This window comes from Pollachius pollachius (assembly GCF_949987615.1).
Source record: "Pollachius pollachius genome assembly, chromosome: 3".
Classification (NCBI taxonomy): Eukaryota; Metazoa; Chordata; class Actinopteri; order Gadiformes; family Gadidae; genus Pollachius; species Pollachius pollachius.
In genome coordinates, this window is record NC_136936.1 from 28,659,343 (window position 1) to 28,687,258 (window position 27,916).

The 27,916-nt window shown below is 45.6% G+C and overlaps 1 protein-coding gene across 3 annotated transcripts in view; it reads right to left on the reverse strand.

The window, feature by feature from the left end:
• LOC307072967 (bone morphogenetic protein receptor type-2-like) overlaps positions 1-27,916 on the reverse strand; it is a 70,870-nt gene that overhangs the window by 34,199 nt on the left and 8,755 nt on the right. For 2 of the 3 annotated variants that reach the window (XM_079732573.1, XM_079732572.1), the window contains exons 3-9: positions 19,480-19,659; positions 17,195-17,302; positions 16,628-16,716; positions 4,528-4,752; positions 4,224-4,338; positions 3,733-3,893; positions 3,048-3,198 (exon numbers count right to left, since the gene is read on the reverse strand). In XM_079732573.1, coding sequence (XP_079588699.1) covers positions 3,048-3,198; positions 3,733-3,893; positions 4,224-4,338; positions 4,528-4,752; positions 16,628-16,716; positions 17,195-17,302; positions 19,480-19,659 — 1,029 coding nt within the window. Of the gene's footprint in view, positions 1-3,047; positions 3,199-3,732; positions 3,894-4,223; positions 4,339-4,527; positions 4,753-16,627; positions 16,717-16,964; positions 17,058-17,194; positions 17,303-19,479; positions 19,660-27,916 lie in introns of those variants that run through there. The other variant, XM_079732574.1, reaches the window with a different exon arrangement.

The window sequence follows — 27,916 nt, forward strand, 5'->3', positions numbered from 1 at the left end:
TTCAAATGTGTTATGATATGCGCATGCGCCGAAATCGTATGTTTTTAAAAGTAGCCCAGTAGGGTAGGAAAACCGCCCAATCTGGCAACACTGCCTGAACGTCCTCAAAACGTAGGCCAATAGGTCGGTAAAAAACGCCCAATCTGGCAACATTGCTGAACGTCCTCACCTCCAGCGTCAACGTAAATCAATGAGACCAAGTGAAACGAAGCCAATATGAAACTTTAACTGTGATTCGGAAGAAAGCATAAATGATATCAAAATTCAGTTTAGATATTATTGAAGATACGAGTGTGTAGATTTGTTATATTTTTTGAACGAAGGTAAATGGTTGAACAATGATTTAGTTACGATGTCTTAAGTGTCAGAGGCTGGCCAGACGGCTTAAATGGGACCAACTCAAAACGCAGCTGATATGAAACTAAAACTGTTATTCTGAATGAAGTATAAACGATATCGAAATTTTGTTTTGATATTATTGAAGTGTAGATTTGTCTTCGCTCGCTGTTTTTTGTTCATCTTCACAGAAGTGAATGCGTCTTGGGTGTCTAGCCCTCTAGGCGGGAAATAGGTTAGATATCTAAAACAATAAATGTTTTTGACTCAAGACATGTCGAGTCATTACAAGTCAAAGAGGCAAAGTCAGAGTCAAGTCTCAAGTCAATAGCAGTCAAGTCTAAGTCGAGTCGCAAGTCATGCGTAATTTTGTCAAGTCGAGTCTGAAGTCATCAAAATCATGACTCGAGTCTGACTCGAGTCCAAGTCATGTGACTCGAGTCCACATCTCTGGTACAGCATAATACAGTATAGTATAGTATAGTATAGTATAGTACAGTACAGTATAGCAAAGTATTAGTAACTGTAGGGTAGAGGACAGGTCCGGACACCTCCTGATGTCTCTAGTATAGTACAGTACAGAAGAGTACCTGTGGGGTAGAGGTCCGGACACCTCCTGAAGGTCTCAGTATAGTATAGTATTTTTTTTTGAATTTGAATTTGAATTTTTATTATTGTGTCATGCATTAGCATGCCCAGCCCACAAGGGCTTACAAGACACCATTATAAAACAACCTAGACAGACCAAAAACCAAAACCAACCCGACAAGTAACTTTTTTCCAATTTTGTTTATGCTGCATGATAAATTATTTCTATAGAAATACTGAAATTCGGCTTCTTCAAAGACAGCATGAATCTCTGCAGCCCATGGAGAATTCTGGACTTTACTCCAAAGGAAAATGTTCTTATTGATCCTGTCATCTGACATATTAATAAAATGATTCCACAGTCTAATCATATCACACTTTCTCCTTATTGTACCAGGAATCCAACCCATGTCACCCTGAGCAGCCAAAGAGGGAACATATTTATGAATACCCAGAAAACAACGTATAGCTCTGTTTTGTACTGCATCTGAGATCCTTCTTTCTTTAAATCCCCATACCCCAGCAGCATAATTCACAATGGGAGAAACACATGCATCATACAATTGAGAGTAAGTAGAATAACCAAGGTCTTTACATATTTTAAACTTGTTAACAACGGAACCCAAAGCTCTACCAGCTGAATCAGCCAGGAGTTTAATTCCATTTTCATAATTCATAAATTCATCGAGTGGAAATCCTAAATATTTATAAACAGATGTATTTTCTAATGGCATATCAGAAAAAGTTAAGATTTTCTAACTTCTTGGGACACCTTTTTCTCTGAAATGAATTATCTGTGTTTTACTCTGATTTATGGACAGCCTCCATCTGCAACACCTGGTCTGTACTAAGTTTAACATATTCTGTAAATCATCCTCCGATTCAGCCAGCAGAACAATATCATCCGCGTACAACAAAGTACCACAGTTACATCATTAGAATGTATACCTAAATTAGCATTCTTGATTTCAAAAGCCAGGTCATTTATATAAAGAGAAAACAAACTAGGGGACAGGACATCACCCTGTTTACCACCAAAGGGGGTTTTAAACCAGTTAGTTTGAAAATCATTTACCTGAACACATGCAACTGAGGAACTATACTGTAAAATAACTTCAGTGCTTGATAGAATTTACCATCCACACCTGCTTTTAAAAGTTTTAAGGCAAGCAGATCTCTATTTACCCAATCAAAAGCCTTTTGGAAATCCACAAAACATACAAAAGTAGATTTATTTTCTGCAATTCTTGCCCTGACAATTGTTGAAATTGTATGAATATGATCAATGCAGGCTTGATTCCTTCTGAACCCATTCTGTTCATCAACTAAATATTCCTCTGTTTCCAGATACTCGGTCAGCCTAGCATTCAAAATACTACAATACAATTTATACACTGTGCTAAGAAGGCTGATTCCCCTGTAATTAAGTGGTATCCTACGGTCATTCTTAGATGACTTTTGGATAGGTTTGATAATAGACTTATACCACACGAAAGGAACAATACTGTGTTTAAAACAAAACCTAAACAAACAGAAAAGCATGTTTAAAAGAGGAGGTGACTTTAACACTTAATTTGGGATATCTTCCACACCTACTGCTTTTTTCAGCTTAGACTTATTTATAGCAGCTTTCACTTCTTCCAAGGTAATATCACAATTCAAAAATAAATTTGGTGAATAGTTCTCACCGCCCATATTTCTCTCTAAATGGACCTTTGATTTACATGCATCTTCAAGAAAAGCATCTTCAAAAATAGATGGAATATTACTTCCTGAAAATAAATCAGCAAAATCGGTCTCCAACTTTTCAATTACAAAATCTTTCCTGCATTCCAGGACATCATTACTTAGGAAAACCTCCATAGGTATTTTCTGTATTCTCCTTGGGCCTAATTTATTCATTTCCCTCCAAAATAGTTTGTAAATAGTTGGTTTGTAAATAATCTAATCTCAAGGACTGCCCTCTACTAAACTCCCTTTTGTAGAACCTTAATATTTTATCAAATGTAAACTGTGCTTGCCTGTAATTTTCTCTCAGTTGTTTCCTGACTGGATCATTACATCGAAGAAAGTTATTTTCAGCTATTTAGTATAGTGTAGTATAGTACAGTACAGTATAGTACCTGTGGGGTAGAGGTCTGGACACCTCCTGAAGGTCTCCCAGTACACCAGGCCCAGGGCGTAGACGTCCACCTGCTTCAGAGCCGACTCACAGTCCTTGAGGTTGACGGCCCCCTCCAGCACCTCAGGGGCCATGTAGCGCAAGGTCCCGGCCTGGGACAGGACATAGGACATGGAACATTAAGTCTCCAATAAAGGAGCAATAAACTTTTTCTATGATCTTAATGTTAAGATGCACATTTATTAAAAGCACTAGCTAAAAACAACTCAAACAACAGAGCTATTGTTTGAGTGCAATCAGTTAGAAATGGCATAACTATCGGTCAGAGGTTATTGAGGGAATTGCGCTGTGAGAATCTCGGTCTGGACCTCACTGCCTCGGAATGAGCCGTAGACCACGCCCAGCACAGTTCAGACCAATCAGAAAATCTCTTCTGGGATCAAATCAGGGAATACATCTAGCCTGTTAATTGCAGGGGATTGAAATGTAGCACTTCTCAATATATTATATAATATATTCTTACATGAATACATGAAATATTAAATATAGTAAGAGCTAATTGTAAGAAATAACAGGGTTCCCTTCGACCCCTCAAATTCAACAATACGCCCATTTCTGTCTGAAAGGGGAGTTTCTGTGTTTATATTGATCTTAAAAGGACATTCTCCATCCACACACGCACATACCTCTGAGATGGCGCAGTGTTCCTCTACCCCCTGTGGGGGCAGTCCGGTGTGTGTCAGGGTCATGGACAGGCCGAAGTCACTGAGGACACAGCTGAAGTCTCCGCGGACCAGGATGTTCCTGCTGTTGATGTCCCTGTGGCACACCGCCGGCTTGTACAAGTCTGAACACATGGTCAACACGGTTACAATTATAACACACCATCCCCATAACAACACCTCTAAACACACCGTCCCCACAACGTCAGCTCTAAACAAACATCCCCACAACGTCACTCTAAACACAAAAAGCTAACTGTGGTACTGTTTGTCCTCAAACACTTCCTGTTGATGAGTTATGTACTTGAGGTTCCCAAGTGTGCGTTCGTGCGAGCAAGTTATGCGTGTGTGTGTGTGTGTGAATATGGTGTGTGTGTGTGTGCCTGCATTTGTGTGTGTGTGCATGTGCGTGAGTGTCTGCCTGTGTGACTGAGTGAGTGTGTGTGTGTGTCTACCTCCTTGGTGCAGCTCTGTGTGGAGGAAGGCCAGGCCACAGGTGGCGCTCTGGACCATCCTGCAGCAAGACGGCCAGTCTGGAGCGTGGAGCGACAGGAAGGCCCCAAGACAGCCCTGCACACATAAACACACACTCACTGAAGGCCCCCAGACAGCCCTGCACACACACACACACAAACACTCACTGAAGGCCCCCAGACAGCACGCACACACACACACACACTCGTAGAGGGGGTAGTAATCCATGACTAGCAGGTACTAGTGTAAATGAGTGTGTACTAGGTGTAGTAGTACTAGTAGTACCAGTGGGTAGTACTCCATGACCAGCAGGTACTCGGTGCGTCCCTCTGAGGTCCTCTCCTCAGCACCCAGGAAGGCAGCCATGTTTTCGTGTTGCTGTAGCAACGGCAGCAGGTAAACAGAGCGCTCTGTGGCGAAGTGATGATGACCGGAGACCACCTTGACCGCCACGGTGCGCTGGTTCAACACCGCCCTGAACACAGAGCCATACCTCCCTCGCCCGATACACTGGGGAGAGAGTGAAAGAAAGCTGTTTGTGCGTCTGTGTGTGTGTGTGTGTGTGTGTGTGTGTGTGTGTGTGTGTGTGTGTGTGGATGAATGAAAATGTGTTTTGTTAAAAAACAAACAAAAAGCAAACACATGATTTCAAACATGAGAGTTCAAAAATTGATTCTGTTTTTTTAGACCTCACAGCGTCAATAAATTCCGCAAAACTCGGAAATATAACAAAGAAATATACATGGTCGTTGACAATGAGCGGAGGATCAAAGAAAGGAAAAAAGAAAAAAATACGGTCAAGGTAAAGACATAAGTCGTTCTGACGAGGAAGAAGACGAACTGAACTAACTGAACCTACAGCTATGGCTACACCGCAAGCTAGCTTGGATAGCATTAGCAAGTAAATCCAAGCCATGCAGAAAAAGAGCTGAAAATTGACATCACCACTCAAGTGAAAAACGAACTGGCTGAGTTTAAGGAGGACATTAACCAGAAACTTGAAAGATAAAAAGCAGACGTAGAAGAGCAAACTGATAAGATAGACGCCGCTTTGACTTGCACTGAAGAAGTCGAGCAGTGGAGTACTGATGCAAAATGTGCACTGAAGGACATGCTAAAGGAACAGAAAATAATTATGGATAAGCTGGATGACTTAGAATCGAGATCCAGGCGGAACAACCTGCGAATATACGGCATTCCAGAAGATGTGAAGCAGAGAAGCGAATCGGTCGTGGCGTTCATTGACAAAGTGTTAGAACACAAGTTTTCAATCGAAAAAGACCTCCGGATTCAACGAGCCCACTGAGCCCTGGCACCGAAGCCAAAGATAGGACAACCACCAAGGTCTAATATACTCAACTTTCAGCAGTTTAATGTGAAGGAGATGGTTTTGAAAGAGGCGTGGGGAAAGAAAACGGTCAAGCTCGGACGCACAGCGTACGTGAACATGAAGAAGATTCTAAAGGGGGAAGGCATCCGCTTTCAGACACCCCTCAACAAGATGCGTATCCACTGGGCTAGTGGAATGAAGACGTACAGCAGCGCGGAGGAAGCAGTTGGTGACATCAGGAGAAAAGGACATGAAGTAGATGACATCACCGATACCAGAGGTGCTACAGCCTGTGACAGGCCCCAGTCGAGTGGGCTGGAGCCTTGGGCACGCGTCGGGAGAGAACGAGACCGAACCTCGCAGGCAGGCACACGGGCGAATGGACGGCTGCAAGAATTCCAACACGAGGGCAACAACGCGAAATGAATACCTGACTAAGTATAAATGCGAATAACATATCCTTAAAGTGTAATACAGGTCAAAAAAGAAAAAAGTTTAGTGTTAAATTCGATGTGACCTGAAGGGGTTTAGATATCAGACTTATTGGCTCTAAGGGACTGAAGCACAGCTGCCTACAACATAGTCTAGTATGGGCAGATCTACCCCTTAAGGGTTACATCTTACTACTACCTGGGGGCCCTTCTCTTGTGGAAGGCATTTCCTCTGAAAACTAAAGGGGGGTCAATATATGAGGGTTGTTGACATATCTTTTTGGAGGTCGCTTTTTCTGTTTATAGTTATGTTACGTTATTTTTGTCATATTTTTGTTTCATATGATGTTAAGTGCCTATGGTTATTGCACTGTTAGCCTGAGGGGGAGACACAACAATGTTAACAGACCAAAAACAGCCTATGAATACCAAACAAGAATGTATTAAATGTATGTCTCTAAATGTTAATGGCTTAGGAAACCCAGTCAAAAGAGCTAAAATTATAGCTAAAATTAAAAAAGAGAAGACGAAGATTAACTTTCTGCAAGAAACCCACCTTTCACAAACAGAACATGAAAAGTTGAAAAGATTTGGATTTAAAAACACTTTCTATTGCTCACATTCTAACACCCGCAAAAGAGGTGTTGCAATTCTAATTCCTAATGCACCAAATTTGAATAGCAAAAAGTAAAAAAAGATAAAGAGGGACGTTATATTACTGTAAAAGGAAAAAGTGATAAACACTGAAAGTGATGAACACTTCTTTAAATCCCTAGTTGATTTGATTGCTGTAGAGAATAGAAGGTGTATGCATATGTGGAGGAGAACTCAATGTGATAATCAACTATGACCTAGACGCAACTAGTCGCAAGAGAAATAGGAAACCTATCACAAAGGTAGTGAAAAATACATGGGAAGAAATGGGCTTTTTTGATGCATGGAGTGAACTACATCCACTACAGAGAGACTTCAGTCATTATTCAGCAGCACACTTTGTATACTCAAGAATTGACAATTTTTTTATGCAGAAGGAAGACAGGGATAAAATACAGGAATGTCAAATTGGAGTTGCCGATTTGTCGGCCCATAGCCCAATCTATTTAAAAATGAAAAATAGAACGAAAAGACACAATATGGAGATTGAACGTGGGGATATTAAATAAAAAACAGGTGGTCAAACAAATCAAAGATCAAAAAAAAGAAACTCAGTACAAGTCTCTGTCAGCTGACCTGAAACAATTGAAACAAAAACATAAAAGGGAAAACAGACAAAAAAATAGAGCAACAAATGAAAGAGGTGAGAAACCAAATTAATAGAATACTAAAACAGAAAATAGAGATAAAGGCTAGGTATTTAAAACAAAATTACTATGAATTAGGGCCTAAAGCTGCCAAATTATTGGCAAGAAGATTATGTAAGCAACAGGCAGAGATTACAGTCAATAAACTACATGATCCAAATACCAACCAAAAAAAAACTTGAAAAAGAACTGTCGCCAGTATTACTTAGAGCCTTTAATTTAAAGAGCCACTAAAAAATAAAGAATACTCCCAAAATACCAATATCAATTCTTAATATAGATTACAAACTTTATACCACTATAATTTCAAACAGGCTCCAAACAATAGTATCAGATTTTATAGATGAGGCCCAGACTGGCTTTGTCTTAGGTCGACAAACTCAGAATAATATCAGGAGAATACTTCACATTATACATAAAATACAAAAAAATAAAATACCAGAAGCATTGATCAGCCTAGATGCCGAAAAGGCTTTTGATAGGTTTAACTTGGATTTTCTATATTTAACTTTAGAAAAATTTGGATTTAATGAGAAAACAATTCAAAGTAAACAGCTCACTGTCGGACAGATTTACTTTGAAAAGAGGAACCAGACAGGGCTGCTGTCTCAGTCCTACCTTGTTTGCTCTCTATATAGAACCATTAGCCCAAATGATTAGACAAGAGGATGTAATAACAGGAATAGATATCAATGACCAAAACCTTACTATGTATTTTCGCGGACGCTGTTTTGATCATATTAAAAGATCCAGTAAACTCCTTTATGAAACTTATGCAAATTATACAACATTTTGGCATACACTCAGGTTACGAATTAAAAGTATCTAAAACTCAAATTCTCATGTTTTACTGTTCTCCAAATGAAGAACTTAAATAATTAAAATTTAATTGGAAAGCTAAATCAATTAAATATTTAGGCATTAGTAGTAATTAGTAATTAGTAAAAAAACTTGTCACAGCTTTTCCGAAACAACTATGACCATATTGATGGCAACATACGGAATGATATTGAAAATTGGTCAATTTATCCACTGAGCCTCACTGACAGGATAAGTTTAGTGAAAATGAATATTTTTCCACATATATATATTTGTTTCTATCTTTGCCTGTTTGTATACTACAGATCCAGTTTCACAATTGGGATAGACTAATATCTAGATTTATTTTTTGGGGGGGGGGGGGGGGGGGGGGGGGGGGGAACCGAGAATTCGATAAACCACTCTACAGCTGCCTAAAGACAAGGGGGGGCTGGCACTTCCTAACTTCAGGGAATATTTTAACGAAGCACAATTGCGTCCACTAATTTACTGGTGTAAAGTTGAATATGTAGCTCGTTGGAAAGATATTGAAATACCTACATCTGGGCCCCTGATTCAACCACTCATAGGGCAAAGTGAAATTCCCGCCCACTCTAAAGAAGAGAAAGAATTAGACCCAATAACAACTTTTACCTTAAATACATGGTATTCCATTATCAAACAACTCAAGCTGGGAAGGGAACTTGGTCTATTAAAACGGATAGCTTTTGATAAAGAATTCACACCGGGAATTTCTGATACCAGATTCAAACAGTGGACTGAGATGGGTATAACCGTGAAGTGCAAGGTTATCGAAAAGGGTGAAATGAGAAACTTTCAAGATTTAAAAAATACTTATGGCCTAAAAAATCAGGACTTATTCAGAATCTTACAAATGAGGGATTACTATATAAATATAATTAAGAAACATGCTGATGAGACACATCCTATGGTAAAAGTGATTGTTCAATCTTACAATGATGTCATTCCCAGAGCTGTGTCAATTCTGTATTCTTGTTTGATGGAAGCTAAGAATGATTCAACATTATATGTCAAAGCTAAATGGGAAAAAAAACTGAGTGAAGAAATCCCGGACAACATGTGGTATGATATGTGGAAAATACACCAGACAACTACACAGTCACATGGATGGAGGGACCATACACACGTGTTTTGGAGCTGCAGTAAAATTCAAATTCATATCCATGTCGTGCTGTGCGAGGTACTAGGATACAAAATCCCCCGAACTTGTCTTGTCCTATACCTGGGACATATGGAAGGAACTGTGCACAAAGGAGACCAATATTTGATTAAGATTATTTTTGCTGCAGCAAAAAAGGCCATCACTAAGAACTGGCTCCAGTCTGTTGCACCTGACTACAGACAATGGCTCAATATTATCGGTGATATTCAAACAATGGAGAGACTCACATATAGATTAAAAACTAAGGAAGACTCATTTTCTAAAGGCTGGGATAAATGGTTATTGTACATGTCAAAAAATGAAGAAATGTAAAATATTGTTTAATTGTAATGTGGATTGTCCCCCAAAAGGCACTGTTCCCCTTTAATTTCCCCACTTTATATCTTTCTCTCTAACTTTCTCTCTCTTTGACTATACTCTACCAAAAAAAAAAAAGAAAGATCTTGCAGGACTAACACAAGAAAACTGTTCAGACAGTGAGAGGATGGCTCGGTCTGAACAGTCATACAACCCGCGATGTCATTCATCACAGCAGACGTGAGGGAGGCTTAGGAGTTCCAGACTTTGAATGGACTTACATCGCCACTAGGCTGTCACATTTATTAAACATGCCTAACAATGATGATAGCACCGTAAGCGAAATGGGCCGTGCTTCCCTTTTTCTTGACCTTGGGAAGCGCCAAGTCCACCTCGCCTCTAGAATCGGAACCCAGCTTTCTGGCTTCCTTAAGAAAGTGAACGGCAAACTGGACACTCATGCCGGCGATGTTGGGGTTAGATATGACTGGCCTGATCTCAACGATCTCTGCAACTGGACTGGTGTTGACTTGCAGTGGTCTGGAGTTTATACCACACACATTACACCTTATGAAATAATGATTAAGGATAAAAATATCATTGTAACCATAACAGCACTGGAAGACGGTCTGCGCTACTCAGTTCCACCTGGATCAGCCGCGTGTCTCTGCTGTCAATCAAACATCAGCAGCGTCACAGACATTGGGAAGGGACTCAAACTCAAACTCCAAAGAAATCTGAGCTGTTTACTTTAAATCTAGCTGTTGGTTTGTTATAGAATGATTTGATGCATTGAATTGTTTTCTCATTAAATCCAAACTTTTCTAAGGTTAAACTTAGAAAACCCCAGTTAAACCTATCGAAAGCCTTTTCTGGATCTAGGCTGATCAATGCAGCTGGTATTTTTTTTTTTGGTATTTTATGTATAATGTGTAGTATTCTCCTGATATTATTCTGAGTTTGTCGACCTAAGACAAAGCCAGTCTGGTCTTCATCTATCAAATCAGATACTATTGTTTGGAGCCTGTTTGAAGATGGAAGCTGGTTGTTCTGAGTTGAATACCGGTGTCTCAACAAAGTCACTCGGAAAGACTCGTACCCGCTCACTCGGATCGAAAACGCCCTTGACTACATCGGGGGGTCTAGCTGGTTCAACTCCCTAGACCTGCGTAGCGATTACTGGCAGGTGGAGCTGGTGCCCGAGGTCAGACCTAAGACTACTTTGACCATCGGGCAGAGGCTGTGGCAGTTTCGAGTTATGCCGTTCGGGCTATGCAACACGCCAGCTACGTTCGAGCGGATGATGGAGAGGGTGCTGGCAGACATCCCCCGGAGTCGTTGTGTCGCGTACATAGATGACTTGTTGGTGCACGGTCGCGACTTCGGCGGGGCACTGGCATCCCGGCCGGCCATCCCCCGGACCGGGTTGCGGCTGAACCCTGCCAAATGTTCCCTGCTGACCAGGTAAGCGTTGTTCTTGGAGCACGTAGTGAACGAGCAGGGCGTAGCCACTAACCTTGCCAAGGCGGCAGCGGTCCGGGACTGGCCGACCCCCACCAATGCCAGCGAAGTGCAGCGTTTTCTGGGCCTGGCGGTGTACTACCGCCGGTTCGTCCAGGACTATTCCACAGTCAACAGCCCTCTTCACCGCCTAACCGAGGCGGGCTGACCGTATGTCTGGGACAACGCCTGCGCCATGGCCTTCGCCTGAATCCAGGCAGTCCCCACCGAGGCCCCGGACCTGGCCTACCCCGACGCTTGTCGCCCTTTTATCGTTGACGCTGATGCCAGCAACGTGAGGGTCGATGCGGTCCTCTCCCAGGGGGAGAGGCCTCATACAGCCGCACGCTTAGTCGTGCTGAGGGCAATTACTGCGTGACCCGTCGGGAGCTGCTGGCTGTGGTCCTGGCCGTGCAGCATTTAAAGCTATACCTGTATAGCAAGCGCTTCCTGGTCCGCACTGACCATGCGTCCCAAACGTGGCTCCTCTGTTTTAAGATACTTGAGGGCCAGGTGGCTTGATGGCTGGAGGCTCTTTAGGAATATGACTTTGAGATCCAGTTGGGCGGGGCATCTCCAGAGCAACGCCGACGCACTCTCCCGACGGCCCTGTGCAGCCCTGGAGTGTATCGGCAGGAGGAGCGGGCCCACGAGTCTCCGATGGTGGTGGCTATCCAGACCACCGGTGACGCGGAGGGGTGGCTCCTGCTGACGGCGCGCCAGTTGGAGCAGCAGCAGCAGGCCGACGAGACCCTGGCGTTGGTGAGGGACTGGCCGGAGATGTCGGCGGGAGGGCCTGAGGTTTAGGCCTACCACTCCCTGTGGGGATGCTTCCAGCTCCGCAACGGGATGGTCTACCGCAGGTGGGAGGATCCTAGGGGTAAGGCGACATCCTACAGATGTTGGTTCCCTGTGTGCTTCATCCGCAGGTACTGAAGATGGTCCACGGCTCGGTGGGAGCGGGACACTACGGGAACGCCAAGACCCTGCACTGCCTGCGGAGGCGGGTTCTACTGGCCGGGCTGTAGACAGGACGTTGGGCTGCACATCCACTGGCGCGATACCTGCACGGCGCAGAAAGGCCTTGCCCAGCGCTCCCATGACCCACTCCAGCAGCACCTGGTGGGAGCACCGATGGAGCGGGTGGGGGTCGACGTCCTGGGGCCATTTCCAGTCACTGACTCCGGCAACCGCTACGTCCTCGTTGCCATGGACTACTTCACCAAATGGCCTGAGGCGTATGCAGTGCCGGACCAGAGCGCTGCCACAACCGTGGAGAGGCTGGAGGAGTAGATGTTTGCCTGTTTGGGGGTCCCCGCCGAGCTCCACAGTGACCAGGGGCGGAACTTTGAGTCCCAGGTCTTTGGGAAGTCTGCCGGCGGCTGGGGGTGCACAAGATGGTGCGCCTGGTCCTATGGTCCTATCGGACTGCAGTGCAGGAGTCCAGCCCCTGCACGCCGGCTGCCCTCATGTTCAACTCCTCCCTCACTTCAGGCATTGTTCCATTGTCTATCAAGACTGCCAGAATAAAGCCTCTCTTCAAAAAACCGACCCTTGACACCACCGATATCCAGAACTACAGACCGGTATCCCTTCTTTAATTTCTTTCTAAAACACTGGAACATGCCATCGCTAACCAACTGTCCTCCTATCTCTCATCTAACAACCTGCTTGACCCTCACCAGTCAGGCTTCAAGAAGGCACACTCCACTGAGACGGCTATCCTCGTGGTGACTGAGTCCCTCCGTGCTGCAAGAGCCTCGTCCCTCTCATCGGTTCTCATTCTCCTCGACCTGTCCGCAGCCAGGTCGAGGAGTGACACAGTGAACCACCAGATCTTCCTTGCCACTCTAGCCAAACTTGGCATTGCTGAATCTGCCCTTTCCTGGTTCAAATCCTACTTGACGAATCGCACCTATCAGGTAACATGGAATGGCTCCTTGTCCAAACCTTTTACGCTTGACACTGGTGTCCCTCAAGGCTCTGTACTGGGGCCTCTTCTGTTCTCCCTCTATACCAGTTCTCTGGGATCTGTAATTACATCACACAGCTTTTCCTATCACTGCTACGCTGACGACGCTATTTCTCTTTCCCCTCCTCTGACAAAGCCCTGATTGCAACACACATATCTGAATGTCTGGCAGACGTTAGCACTTGGACAACTGCCTATCACCTAAGGCTTAACCTCAACAAGACTGAGCTCCTCCTAATGCCAGGGAAAGATTGCCCACACATGGACTTACTGGTCACTGTTGAGATCATCTCTTTATCTCTTTCTCCAACTGCCAGAAACCTTGGTGTGGTACTGGACAATCAGTTATGCTGCACCGTAAACATCACCACGGTGGCCCGATCCTGCAGATTTGCAATTTACTACATCCGCAGGATCCGGCCCTTCCTCACAAGGGAAGCAGCTCAGCATTGGTCATCTCATCTCCATCACCTCTCTTGACTACTGCGACTCGCTCTTGGCTGGACTCCCTGCATCTGCGATTAAACCTTGGCAACGCGCCTCGTGTTCAACCTACCTAAGTTTTCCCATGTGACCCCCTTCTTCCGGGACCTCCACTGGCTCCCTGTAGTAGCTTGCATCAGATTCAAGACAATGGTACTGGCATACAAGGCGGTCGATGGAACTGCCCTTGCCTACCTCCAAGCGTTGGTCAAGCCATACACCCCAGCTCGATCCCGCCACTCAACTACCTCAGCCGGACGTCTGGTATCGCCATCGCTAAGAGCAAGCAAAGGTCGATCAGCAAAATCACAACTCTTCTCTGTTCTGGGACCTCAGTGGTGGAACGAACCCTGCCGATGTCAAGATTGCAGAGTCGCTCACCAGCTTCCGCAAAAGACTCAAAACTCACCTGTTCAGAGTTCACCTCAACTCTGCATAGCCATCTAGTCCCTTCCGGCCGCCATTGTATGTTGTACGTCCTGGCACTTGTACGCACTTATTGTACACACTTAATCTATATTGCACTTATTCATAGTACTTAATTGTGTAGCATCTCCAATAGCTACTATCACGGCTGTACACGGGGAATGGGTTAGCCTAGCGATTGTTAGTACTTGCACTTGGTTCTATGAACATCTTTACTGTACCGACAGTGATATATTGTTTCACTTCTTATGACAAATGTACTTATTGTAAATCACTATGGATAAAAGCATCTGCTAAATGCCCTAAACGTTAATGTAAATGTTCGGGTGGGAGATCCGTACACCGGTGGACTTGGTGTTCCGAGCCTGAGGTGCTGGGGGTGTGGCAATGGACTATTTCCGCAGGCTGAGGGATCGCCTTTCCATGACTACACACGCCAGGCTCAGGCTTCCTTGGGGGTGAGGCAGAAGAGGGGCTATGACACTCGCTGTTTGGAGACGAGCATTCACACCCAGGGACAGGGTGTGGGTGTACTGCCCAGTCAGAAAGAGGGGGGGCTCCCCTTTACTGCGGAGTGACTGGCAGGGGCCTGGGGAGATCCTTGACAGTGTCTGAGGTGGTGTACCACCTGCGGATGCAGGTGGTACACCACCTCCTGGTGGTGCACCTCCTGGTGGTGCACCACCTGGTGGTGCTGCACCAGGACAGACTCTCGCCGTACCGCCCCCTCGCCCCAGTTGTTGCTGGGGAGGGAGGTGGAACTCCCCGTGGTTCTCCGGGCTGCTCCCCTGCCCCTGCCGGCTCCCCTGACGGGGCCGTTGGCCCTGCAGTTGCCACTCCTGGGGGGGATCCAGCGGCCTGACTGGTGGCGCCAGGCCCCTGAACACTTTAAGGACTATGTGTCGGGTGATGTGGTCGTCGGGGACGACTGACCCCTCGGGTGGGAACTGTGCGGCGACCACTGGCGTTGACGGCTGGTCCAGGTTCCGCGCAGGGGATCCTGGGTTTTCACTGTTACCTGTTGTTTGGATGTTTTGGGGCCCTTCTGGGTCCTTTTGAAGTTATTAAATTAAGTGGGGTTAATGGGTTGGGGTTGTTCGTTGTTGGAGTGTAGTTGTGTGTTGTTCTGTTGTCATGTTGTGTGCATTGTTGTTGCCACCGTTATTGTGAGTGTCATGTTGGTTTGTTAGGTGTGCTGTGTTCATGAAAAACTGGTCTTCAATAAAGTTCTGCAGTCGTGCGGTGTATGGGGTGCAGAACTGCGGTTAACTATAACCTGACTCTGTGTACTTCTTGGCTGCCGCTACAGTATACCTCATGGACAAGAGCAAGTAATCGATTCCATGTCACACATATTAAACGGCTGCCATTTTTACAAAGGTCTTTATATATTCAGGCATGATTGGATTGTGGCCATTATATCAGAGAATTTACCATCCTTATTTTCTCCAACAGTTTCAATGCATCTAAATTGTTTTCTTAGACAACAAATGTTTTCCAGGTGCTTTGAAGAAATATCTGTGTTCTCTGATTTAAATGCCACAAGGGCTTATATTATGATCATTGATGAGAACAATGGAAATGTGTTCATTCTGGAAGTAGGATGCTGTTTTGATTCATGTCTAGAGGAGGCTTACTTAACGAAGCTGGTAAAATATCACCCACTTGTACTGTGGTGGAAATTAACCTTACATTTTATGGTAAGCTATGATTATTATTAGGCCTACAGATCATATAAATACTTTAATGGTGGAGAACAGCTGATCACCTTTAGCCTAGATGTTATGTGCTATGTGGCACCAGTGAGTGAGTCCAGTCCATTCCCATCTGATGGGCCATGTGACACATCAGTGAGAGGGTCCAATCTACTCCCATTTTGATGTACTCACTGAGGACAATGCTTACATTCACACGTGTGCATCATCTCTGTTTGTATAAGGATAATATATGTTCTAAGGTCACATTGGGATTCAGAAGACAGGAGAGTATACTGACATCCACGCAGTGTGACCCAGAAAAACATTCTATGCACATCAATATCTGATGAAAGTCCAACTTTGTATTGAGTAAAGGATGGGGGATATAAGGAGCTGTACGGGATTCATTCGGGAGTGCTTTGCAAACCACTCGGCTTTGTTGTTGCCTTTTTAACGATAAAGTCTTTTTGTCAAATTCTCTCCGGACCCCTCTCAATTTTGTCAATCTCTCAGTTAGTTAAAGAATTAGATAAGTTGTTATTATTAATGCCACCACAGTACAACAAATATCTGGCCTTGGCTACAAATGTCAATATCTAGTACTTATCCTTGGCAGCCTGGGCCACGTGTATATGCTTGTCATTAGGGGTCTCAGGATGGTTGGCTTTATAAAAGTAAGGGCAAAACAACTTGCCAAATACTGCTCAATATCCTCCATTATTGGAAGTCGCCACATTTTGAGGAGAAGATGTTGTGTGTATCCATAATCTGCTGTTTGAGCTGGCATCAGACCCACATTGCTGGATCATGCCTGAGCAATGTTTTGTATCTGTAACATTTATGTCCTTATGTACATTAATTATGAATTGCAGAGAAAAATAAAGAAGTAAAAATGTGTTTGTGTGTGTGTTTGTACATCTATGGGTGTGTGTGTATGTGCGTGTACCTCCAGTAACTTCAGGTCTTCCAAGTCAACAGGCTGTGAGATTGCTGCCTCCATCACACCTGGATTCAACCCACTCTGCTTGTAGTTACCTACACACACACACACACACACAGGCATTATCTCAGCTGGCCACTCTGTTTACTTGGGCTGAATCAGACGTTTAAATCAGTGTGTGTGTTTAGGACTCAACACAGGGCTGTGGCGTCGAAGACATCAACTCTCTAAACGCTCTGATTGGTTAAACCATGATTTATTGGAACAACGCTGCAGAAGCTAAATGCGGTTAGTGCTGTGTGGAGGAGGTGTCTCTGGGGTCCAGTCCCGGTCCGAGTCTTACCCCGTCACAGCAGAGCTTGACGTGGTCAGAAGGTCAGAAGCGCACCAGACCAGCCACTAGGAGTAATACAGATGGGACAACCACACCGCAATACTGCGAAAGAACGGCCAAAAATGTGTGTTTGTGTGTGCGTCTCTGGGTTTTCTAAGAACTGATAAGAGTCTGGATTCTACATTCCACCTTCCTCTCAATGTCAACACAACACTGAATGTGTGTGTGTGTGTGTGTACCTTTCAATAGGCAGTATCCAAGCAACAAGGCTCCCATCAGCAGCAGCGCTAGGGCGACGGTAACCACAGCAATGACCAGCATCTCCTCTTGGGGCAGGGGATGGAGGGCTGTAGGGTGACATCATCATGGCATCATCATGACATCACCATGGCATCACCATGACATCACCATGACATCACTATGGGTCGAGCAGCTAATTTATTATGATATGAATGAGATATTAATGAAGACATTGATGATGATATTTATAATAAACCCGAATTCCAATGAAGTTAGGACGTTGTTAAACGTAAATAAAAACAGTACATATAGTACATAATACAATGATTTGCAAATCCTTTTCAACCTATATTTAATTGAATACACTACAAAGACAAGATATTTAATGTTCAAACTGATAAACTTGGTTATTTCTTTGCAAATATTCAGTCATTTTGAATTTGATGCCTGCAACATGTTCCAAAAAAGCTGGGGCAGGGGCAACAAAAGACTGGGAAAGTTGATGAATGCTCAATAAACACCTGTTTGGAACATTCCCCAGTTGAACAGGTTAATTGGAAACAGGTGAGTGTCATGATTGGGTATACAAGAAGAAGCAGGCTCAGTCATTCAGTAGTAAGGATGGGGCGAGGTTCACCACTTTGCGAACAACTGCGTGAGCAAATAGCCCAACAGTTTAAAAACAACGTACAATTGCAAGGAATTTAGGGATTTCATCATCTACACTGCATAATATCATCAAAAGATTCAGAGAATCTGGAGAAATCTTTGCACGTAAGCGGCAAGGGGATGAAAACCAACATTGAATCCCAGTGACCTTCGATCCCTCAGGCGGCACTGCATCAAAAACCGACATCAATGTGTAAAGGATATTACCACGTGGGCTCAGGAACACTTAAGAAAACCATTGTCAGATAACATAGTTATTATGGACGTCGTGTCCTCCGGGCCAAAGAGGAAAAGGACAATCCGGATTTTGACAGCGCACAGTTCAAAAGCCAGCATCTGTGATGGTATTTGGGTGTGTTAGTGCCCATAGCATGGGTAACTTGCACATATGTGAAGTCACATTAATGGTGAAAGGTACATAAAGGTTTTGGAGCAACATATGCTGCCATCCAAGCAACGTCCTTTTCAGGGAAGTCCCTGCTTATTTCAGCAAGACAATGCCAAGCCACATTCTGCACATGTTACAACAGAGTGGGTTCATAGTTAAAGAGTGTGTATGGTAGACTGGCCTGCCTGCAGACCAGACCTGTCTCCCATTGAAAATGGGAGACAGGTCTGGTCATTATGAAGCGCAAAATACGACAACAGAGACCCCGGACTGTGGAGTAACTGAAGTTGTACATCAAGCAAGAATGGGAAATAATTCCACCTATAAAGCTTCAACAATTAGCGTCCCCAGTTCCAAACGCCTATTGAGTGATGTTAAAAGGAAAGGTGATGTAACCCAGTGGTAAACATGCCCCTGTCCCAGCTTTTTTGGAACGTGTTGCAGGCATCAAATTCCAAGTGAGTGAATATTTGCAAAAAAACAATAGTTTATCAGTTTGAACATTAAATATCTTGTCTTTGTAGTGTATTCAATTGAATATAGGTTGAAAAGGATTTGCAAATCATTGTATTCTGTATTTATTTATGTTTTACACAACGTCCCAACTTCATTGAAATTGGGGTTGTAAGATATTAATGAAGACATTGATAAGATATTGGTGAAGATATTGATAAGATATTGATGAAGATAATAGTTGATTATTGATAATATATTGATAATTACATATTGATGATAATATATAGATGAAGATATTGATATTGATGACGATAAGTTATTCATAAAGATATTAATTTTGATAAGATATTGATAAGATATTGGTTAAGATATTGATGAAGATATAGATATTGATGATAAGTTATTGATGAAGATATTGGTATTGATGAAGATATAGAAGGAGATAAAATTATTGATGAAGATACAGTTATTGATGAGGATTTATTTATTGAGATAAGATATTGATGAAGATATAGATATTGATGAAGATATAGTCATTGTTGAAGATATAGTTATTGATGCAGATAAAGATATTGGTGAAGATATAGCTGATATAGTTATTGATGAAGATAGTTATTGATGAGGATTTAGATATTGATAAGATATTGATGAAGATACAGATATTGATGAAGATATAGATGGAGGTATAGTTATTGTTGAAGATATAGATATTGATGAAGATAAAGTTAATGGTGAAGATAAAGTAGGAGATATAGCCGTGGTTGTTCTGACCAGGGGTGGGCCCTGCTGCCGAGCGTTCCAGGGTGGGACTGTGGCTGAAGTTGAAGTTACACAAATCTCTGCTGCAGCAGCAGAAACGGTACTCCCTCCTGGCCATCTGGGAGGGAGGGGTGGTCACTAGGCAATGGTCGTCATGACACTGCTGCTGACTGCCGTTGTGTGGCCAGCAACCTGAGGAGTAGAACACCAATAAATCAACTAGGAAATGCATTTCCTGCAAATGGTTGTGAATGCTGTCCACTGAAAGGTATGTGGAATGAATCCTCCTGAAAAATCTTACAGCTCAAATGTATTAAACTGCTAAAAACATTGCTGGCTAAACTGGCTGGATTGAAGCTGAGCTGCAGTACCTAAAGAATTGAAGAAACCTGGGTATGACAATTGACGACCAGCGCTCCTAAAATGGCTGTGACCCCCGCTCCTATAGATCCATGCTGTACAACATCAGGAGGATACGTCTGTTCCTGATCGGCTGTCAGTAGAGCACTGCTAGGCCCTCTGGGAACTGTCCAGGGGGACCAGACTGATTCCATTCTGTAACCTCCGATACAAGCTTATTCCATGAGGTCCAATACACACCTGAACCGCCTCGCAGACCACAGGGGGACTGGGGAAACCCCGGGAACTGGAGGAACCACCAGTACTCACAGTACCTCCAGTACACACAGCAGTTACAGTTATTATGTGCTTACAGTACTTACAGTTATAATAATAATAATAATAATAGATCAAATTTACAGCCACCAATTGTGCAAGTTATCCCACTTAAAAAGATAAGAGAGGCCTGTAATTTTCATCATAGGTATACCTCAGCTATGAGAGACAAAATGAAAAAAAAAAAATCTAGAAAATCACATTGTCTGATTTTTAAAGAATTTATTTGCAAATTATGGTGGAAAATAAGTATTTGGTCAATAACAAAAGGTCATCTCAATACTTTGTTACATGCCCTTTGTTGGCAATGACAGAGGTCAAACGTTTTCTGTAAGTCTTTACAAGGTTTTCACACACTGCTGCTGGTATTTTGGCCCATTCCTCCATGCAGATCTCCTCTAGAGCAGTGATGTTTTTGGGCCTTCGCTGGGCAACACAGACTTTCAACCCCCTCCAAAGATTTTCTATGGGGTTGAGATCTGGAGACTGGCTAGGCCACTCCAGGACCTTGAAATGCTTCTTACGAAGCCACTCCTTCGTTGCCCGGGCGGTGTGTTTGGGGTCATTTTCATGCTGAAAGACCCAGCCACGTTTCATCTTCAGTGCCCTTGCTGATGGAAGGAGGTTTTCACTCAAAATCTCAAGATACATGGCCCCATTCATTCTTTCCGTCACACGGATCAGACGTCCTGGTCCCTTGGAAGAAAAACAGCCCCATGCTTCACTGTAGGTATGGTGTTCTTTGGATGCAACTCAGCATTCTTTCTCCTCCAAACACGACGAGTTGAGTTTTTACCAAAAAGTTATATTTTGGTTTCATCTGACCATATGACATTCTCCCAATCCTGTTCTGGATCATCCAAATGCTCTCTAGCAAACTTCAAACGGGCCCGGACATGCACTGGCTTTAGCAGGGGGACACGTCTGGCACTGCAGGATTTGAGTCCCTGGCGGCGTAGTGTGTTAGTGATGGTAGCCTTTGTTACTTTGGTCCCAGCTCTCTGGAGGTCATTCACTAGGTCCCCCCGTGTGGTTGTGGGATTTTTGTTCACCGTTCTTGTGATCATTTTGACCCCACAGGGTGAGATCTTGCGTGGAGCCCCAGATCGAGGGAGATTATCAGTGGTCTTGTATGTATTCCATTTCCTAATAATTGCTCCCACAGTTGATTTCTTCACACCAAGCTGCTTACCTATTGCAGATTCAGACTTCCCAGCCTGGTGCGTGTGTACAATTGTGTTTCTGGTGTCCTTTGACAGCTCTTTGGTCTTGGCCATAGTGGAGTTTGGAGTGTGACTGTTTGAGGTTGTGGACAGGTGTCTTTTATACTGGTAAGGAGTTCAAACTGGTGCCATTAATACAGGTAACGAGTGGAGGACAGAGGAGCCTCTTAAAGAAGAAGTTACAGGTCTGTGACAGTCAGAAATCTTGCTGGTTTGTAGGTGACCAAATACTTATTTTCCACCATAATTTGCAAATAAATTCTTAAAAAATCAGACAATGTGATTTTCTGGATTTTTTTTTTCATTTTGTCTCTCATAGCTGAGTTTTACCTAAGATAAAATTACAGGCCTCTCTCGTCTTTTTAAGTGGGAGAACTTGCACAATTGGTGGCTGACTAAATACTTTTTTGCCCCACTGTAGGTCTACTGGGGTGAATTCAGTGAATGAGGAGAGTGGGTGAATGGCCGGAGGGGGTGGTGGAGGTTCCAGAGAAGATACAGTGGAGGTGGAGGCGTTGGTCAGTTGGCTGTGTATATTGTCTATTGCTCTTTGGATGTGTGAGAGTAATGAGATGCATTTACTGACAGTGAAGGAGTTGGAGATGGTGTCCAGAGGTTTAAGAAGTTTGTTTATGGAGGAAAAAAGAGTCTTGGGATTATTGCTGCCTGATTGTATGATGGAGGAGTAGTAGGTGGAGCATGCGCTGTTGAGGGCGTCTTTGTAGAGCTGTTGGTGTTGTTTGTAGGCATCTTTGTGGATAGGGAGACCGGTTCTATTGGGCCACTCTTGTGCCTTTGGATCACCACTTCGGCTCATGAGGGTTGGGAGTGGAGCAGGAGGAAGGTCGGATGGTATCGGCCAAGAGGGAGGAGAGAGATGTGGGTTGGATTGATTTGAGATTTGGAAAGTTATAGAGCGTTTTTGCTTGACTTGTGGTGTGGGAGTGAGAATGTCCATGGTGATAGCCAGGTGGTCGGAGATGGTGAGGTTGGAGCTGGACAGATTGCTGATGGTGATGCCTGTGGTGCAGACAAGGTCCAGTGTGTGTCCTTTTTTATGGGTTGGAAAATCTACATGTTGGGTGAAGTTGAAGATGTTTAAGATGTCCAGGAGTTCTGTAGAGGTTGACGGATGAGTCGACATGAGTCGTATGTTGAAGTCACCGAGTAGCAGAATGGATGTTGCGATTGCACAGAGTTGAGTCAAGAAGTCAGACAGGTCAGAAAGGAAGGCTGAGTTGGGTTTGGGGGGGCGATAAATGACTGCAGAAACCAGGGGTTTGGGTCCAGACAGTTTAAAAACAATGTGTTCAAATAAGGGGGGGCCCGGGATGGTTATTGTACTTGTAGTGATGCTTTGTCTGAAAAATGTGGCTATTCCACCACCACGACCGTGGAGGCGTGGCTTATTGATATATGCATATCCAGGGGTGTGGTCTGATTTAGGGAAAAATATTCATGTGGTTTTTGCCATGTTTCAGTTATGCAGAGAAAGTCCAGATTATTGTCAGTTATGAATTCATTGAGTATGAGGCCCTTGCTGTTTAGGGATCGGGTGTTAAACAGAGCAAATTTGAGTTTTGGTTGCATTTGGAAAGGGAGGGGTGCTTTGGCTACGGGGCAGAGGCAGGCAGATTGCATGGTGTAGGTTATTGTGATGATGGTTTGTATAGGGAGACTTTCCGGTGCTAGTGTCATTGACGGATGTGGCCGGCAGGGGGAACTGACGGGGGGAACAGTGATCTGAGTTGGCAGAGGTGAAGATGGATGTTTTGGGGAGAAGGGGGTAAACAGTCATGCATGTGTGGTTGATTGAACCGTATTGATTGAGTGTGCTGTAGGTTAGCCACTAGTATTTGGTTACTCCGCCAGTTAGGGTGAATACCGTCTGGCCTGAATAAATCTGAACGGTCCCAAAACAGATCGAAATAGTTAATGAAACCAAATCTTTGAGCTGTGCAGGTAGACTGAAGCCAGGTGTGGAGGCTGAGAAGTCTGCTAAAACGCCCCACTCCACGACCTAGAGAGGTGATGGACCCAGAAATGTAGACACTCTTACCACAGGAACTTAAAAAATGAAAGAGATTGTTAAAATCTTTTTTGATGAGCTCAGACTGCTTACGAGCGGTGTCGCATGTTCCGACATGGACAATCACACGTCTAACTTAGGACGGGAGGGAGCGCAGTAGCCCTGGAAGTTTGCTGGTGATGTCGTGTTCTCGAAGAAAGTAGTTCAATCCGGATCACTTTTAACTCACTTTATTTGTTAAAGTATTTTGGTATGGTAACTATGAAGCAAAAGGAGGGGAATTGTATTTAACACGCGTGGAGCGACATACCGCAGACCTATCTTCTAGCCACGGGGCTACCAACGGGGCTGCCATATGTTTCTGACCTCTAATCTGACTCACGCTCCGTTTATATCAAGTAGGCGTGGCCTATGTGACGTATTGGATCCGGCTTCCTCACCTGTCTAAAGGTGCTTCCATCTGGAGCTGGAGTAGTTATTGCAGCTTGCATGTTGGGTCCTGCTCCCCTTGTGGCTATGTATAGTAATTACAGCTTATGTGTTCGATCCTGCTCCCCTGTGGCTATGTGGGGGTAATGCAGCTTATGTGCTTAATTTATGTAACAGTGATGACGGGGACCGTGGCTCCGGGGAAACAGTGAGTGGCAGCATTGAAAAAGCGTGTGTTCCTTATAATGGAGTCTCCAACTATTAATGTGGTCGGAAGGAAAAGGGGCCGGGGGCTGACAGCCGTGGAATCTCGGAGCCAGAGAGTGGAATCTCGGTGTCCACGCTGCAGGGCACAACAGGAGAGAGTGGACGCGGGGCAGCGATGTCAGCACGGGGAGAGGGACTCAATGTCTCAGGGCGAGGAAGACCTCCAGAGCGTCCTCCCTAAGGATCCTCTGGCGGGAGACAGAGGTCCCAGTGTGTGATTCGGGGGATGGGTCCACTTTGGAGCGAGCTGGAACAGCAGGAGCATCAGCTGGTGGACTAGGACTGTCACCAGACAGAGCTGCATACTGGTTGGATAGGCCCAGGGGAGGAGGTGAGGCCCCGTCCGGGCCACTCTTGTGCCTTTGGATCACCACTTCGGCTCATGAGGGCTGACGGTTGGGAGTCGAGCAGGAGGAAGGCCGATGACAGGTGGAGGTGGGGGGGTCCAAGACAACAGTGTCCTGGAAAGCTGCGCTTAAAGATGCAATCTGCTTGTTCTGGTCGGCGGCTAAATCCATAAAGCTGGCCAACAGGGATTCTTAGTTGAGCAGCTCGTCAGAGAGCCGTCTGATGTCCTCCTTAAGGTTAGCAATTTAATTATTTGCTATTGTAAGCCGCGGATCATCCTCATTTGGCAGGGTGTGGCTGGGTGGCTGCTGCTGCTGGATGCGCTATGTTATGCTATGCTACTAGGCTACAGGTAGGACTGGTAGCACTATGCTATGCTATGCTACTACGCTACCTAGGTTTTGTTTTCTGTGCAGTCCAAATCATGAATGAAGAAGATCTGTATGGACCTATACGGTCTGTTTGCATAAGATACATACATACAATGTGATAACTTCAAGTGCAAAGGGGAAATCCCTGAAAGGTATTCATGCACCTGAGGTCTTCTAGATGGTAGATACAGGCTGGGCTCAGAAGGTCCTCCTGATTGACTTTGCATTTGACAATATGAGCAATATGTGGCCTATTTTGTTAAAAGAGAGGTTTTTCTTGAGATGTATCTGGAAGTTAATGATTCTGCAGAGGGTTGAAATGTTTAGATCTCCCTGTTACTTCTCAACGTGACATTTGACACTTCGGCACACATTACCTCCAGTACTCACAGTACTTATGTACTCACAGTACCTCCAGTACTTACAGTACTCTCCATATGGAGGCTCCAGCCATCCATCGAGTCCATCCTGGTGCAGCACATGCTGTCTTCACCGTCTTGTTCAACCTCTTCACCGTCTGGGAGGGTCACGCTGGTTCAGATTAGTGATCCATACTGGTTGTTTCGTGAACGTTCAATGAACAGAATCCCCTCTCACCATCTCTTCATCAACTGGATGACACAGTAGTGGTGGGCGTGTTCTCCACAATGAGGAGGAGGCCTGACTGGAGGCCGTGAACTTTAGGAGAACAATAATATACATACAAACATTACACAGCTACTTTCCAAAACGAAAAAATAACTTCACATGGTGTATTTTCACCATTTATTTGTTACAAGCATAAAGAAGTGTTGATCAGCAGAGAAATAATTCGCCAAAGACGTTGACGTCGCTTAGCAACCGAAAACACTGGGGTTGACAAGTTACCGGACTACCTGCGGAGTGTTACCAAAGACGTCATTAGAGGCAAAAAGTCCATTTTTGTTCAATTATACTTAGAAACGGTGAATTATCAAATATAATTCACCGCCGGAAGTTGTGAAGAGCCCATGCAAGCGAACAGAGCGTTCCACGGCATTGAGAAGACCTGTGTAATAAATAAATATATATATTGTGGCAACCCGGTTCCTAAATGTCTGGTCTCACAGCAAGTACCACGCTCTGGATTCAGGTTTAAGCCGTAGTCTGCGTTTATTCACAGAAGTTAGATCAAGGCAAGAATGATAATGCTGAGCTAGGGTCTCCGTGAGCCTCGTAGTCTCTGGGGCCTCCGTGGTCGCCTTCTTGTCGATCTTACTCCCTCTTCCCCGGATTGAGTCCTCCGCTGCCTTTTGAGAGGTCTGCCCGCACGTGTCCTCCCTCCGGCCAGGTGTCCCCCATCTGGCTGATGAGGGTGAGGGGTGTGTTGCTCTCTGCCGCTGGCTAGTGGATGGCGGCGGTACACGCCCTCCACCACTAGCCCCCGGACCCTCCTGGTGGGGAGCGGGTTGCCACACTCCTTCACCGCTTGATGAAGCCTCTGGTTGACTGGGTTCCAACGCAGGCATGCATCCCGACGTGACAGGGCATCGGCGTTGGCGTGCTCCTTGCCCGGTCGGTGGTCCACCTTGAAGTGGAAGTCCTGGAGGGCCAGGAACCACCTCGACACCCGGGCATTGGTGTCCTTGGCGCTGGCCATCCACTTCAGTGGAGCATGGTCGGTGACCAGGGTAAACTCCCGACCTACGAGGTAGTACCGGAGCATACCCAAGGTCCACTTGATGGCCAGGGCCTCTTTCTCTACTGTGGAGTAATTCCTCTCATTGGGCAGGGGTTTTCGGCTGATGTAGGTGATTGGGTGCTCCTCTCCGGCCCGGATATGGGACAGCACTCCCCCCAGCCCTACTTCCGAAGCATCTGTGTGCACAATGAGGGGTAGAGTAAAGTCAGGGGTTATGAGCACCGGCTCCGAGCATAAGGCTCCCCGGAGTGTCCCGAAGGCCTTCTCGGCTGCCTCGGACCACCTGATCCGATCGGGCAGGGCCTTCCGGGTCAGGTCATTGAGGGGGCTGGCCAGCGTGGCAAAGCCGGTTATTGGTATCCTGGTATCCTACCAGCCCTAAAAACGACTTCACCTGTTGAGGTGGGGCGGGGCCAGTCCCGGATGGCGGCCACCTTGCTCTCCTGCGGCCGGACGTTCCCCCGTCCTACCTGGTACCCCAGGTAGGCCGTCTCCTCCAGGGCGAGGCGGCATTTGGCCGGGTTGGCGGTGAGGCCCGCCTTTCGTAGCTCCCCCAGCACGGCCCGCAGCTGCCGGATGTGGACATCCTAGCTGTCGCTGTGGATGATAATATCGTCGATGTAGGCTGCGGCGTAGGCCCGGTGAGGCCGTAGGAGCTGGTCCATCATCCTCTGGAACGTGGCCGGGGCTCCATGGATGCCGAAGGGGAGGACGGTGTACTGATACAGGCCCCCCGGGGTCGCGAACGCCGTCTTCTCCCGGGCGGTCCGGGTCGACGGCACCTGCCAATACCCCTTGGTCAGGTCCAGGGTCCACGGCCCTGGCTGGTCCGAGTCGCTCAATCAGCTCGTCCACCCTGGGCATGGGGTAGGCGTCGAACTCAGATGCCTCGTTCAGCCTCCGGAAGTCATTACAGAACCTGAACATCCCGTCAGGTTTGGGCACGAGGACGACCGGGCTGGACCAGGCGCTGCATGATTCCTCGATGACCCGGAGCCGGAGCATTCGTCCTACCTCCTCCTGGATGGCCTCCCGCCGAGCTTCCGGGACCCTGTATGGGTGGACTCTCACCGTTACCCCTGGCGCCGTCCGGATATCGTAGTGGGCGACCGATGTTCTCCCCGGGATCTCCGAGAACACATCCTGGTGTTGCATCGCGATCTCATCGAGGTCCTGCTTCTGGGCCGGGCTGAGGTCCTCCCCTACCGGGACCACTGGGATTTTGCGTTGCGCCGCCAACGCCAGGGGTGCCGGGTCTGGAGGGTCCACTCCCCCCCTCCACTGCTTCAGGATGTTGATGTGATATAGCTGTGTGGGCTTATGTCTCCCGGGCTGTCGTACCCTGTAGTTCACCTCCCCCACTCGTTCGACCACCTCGTATGGCCCCTGCCACTTGGCCAGGAATTTACATTCCACCGTGGAAACCAGGACCAGTACCAGGTCTCCT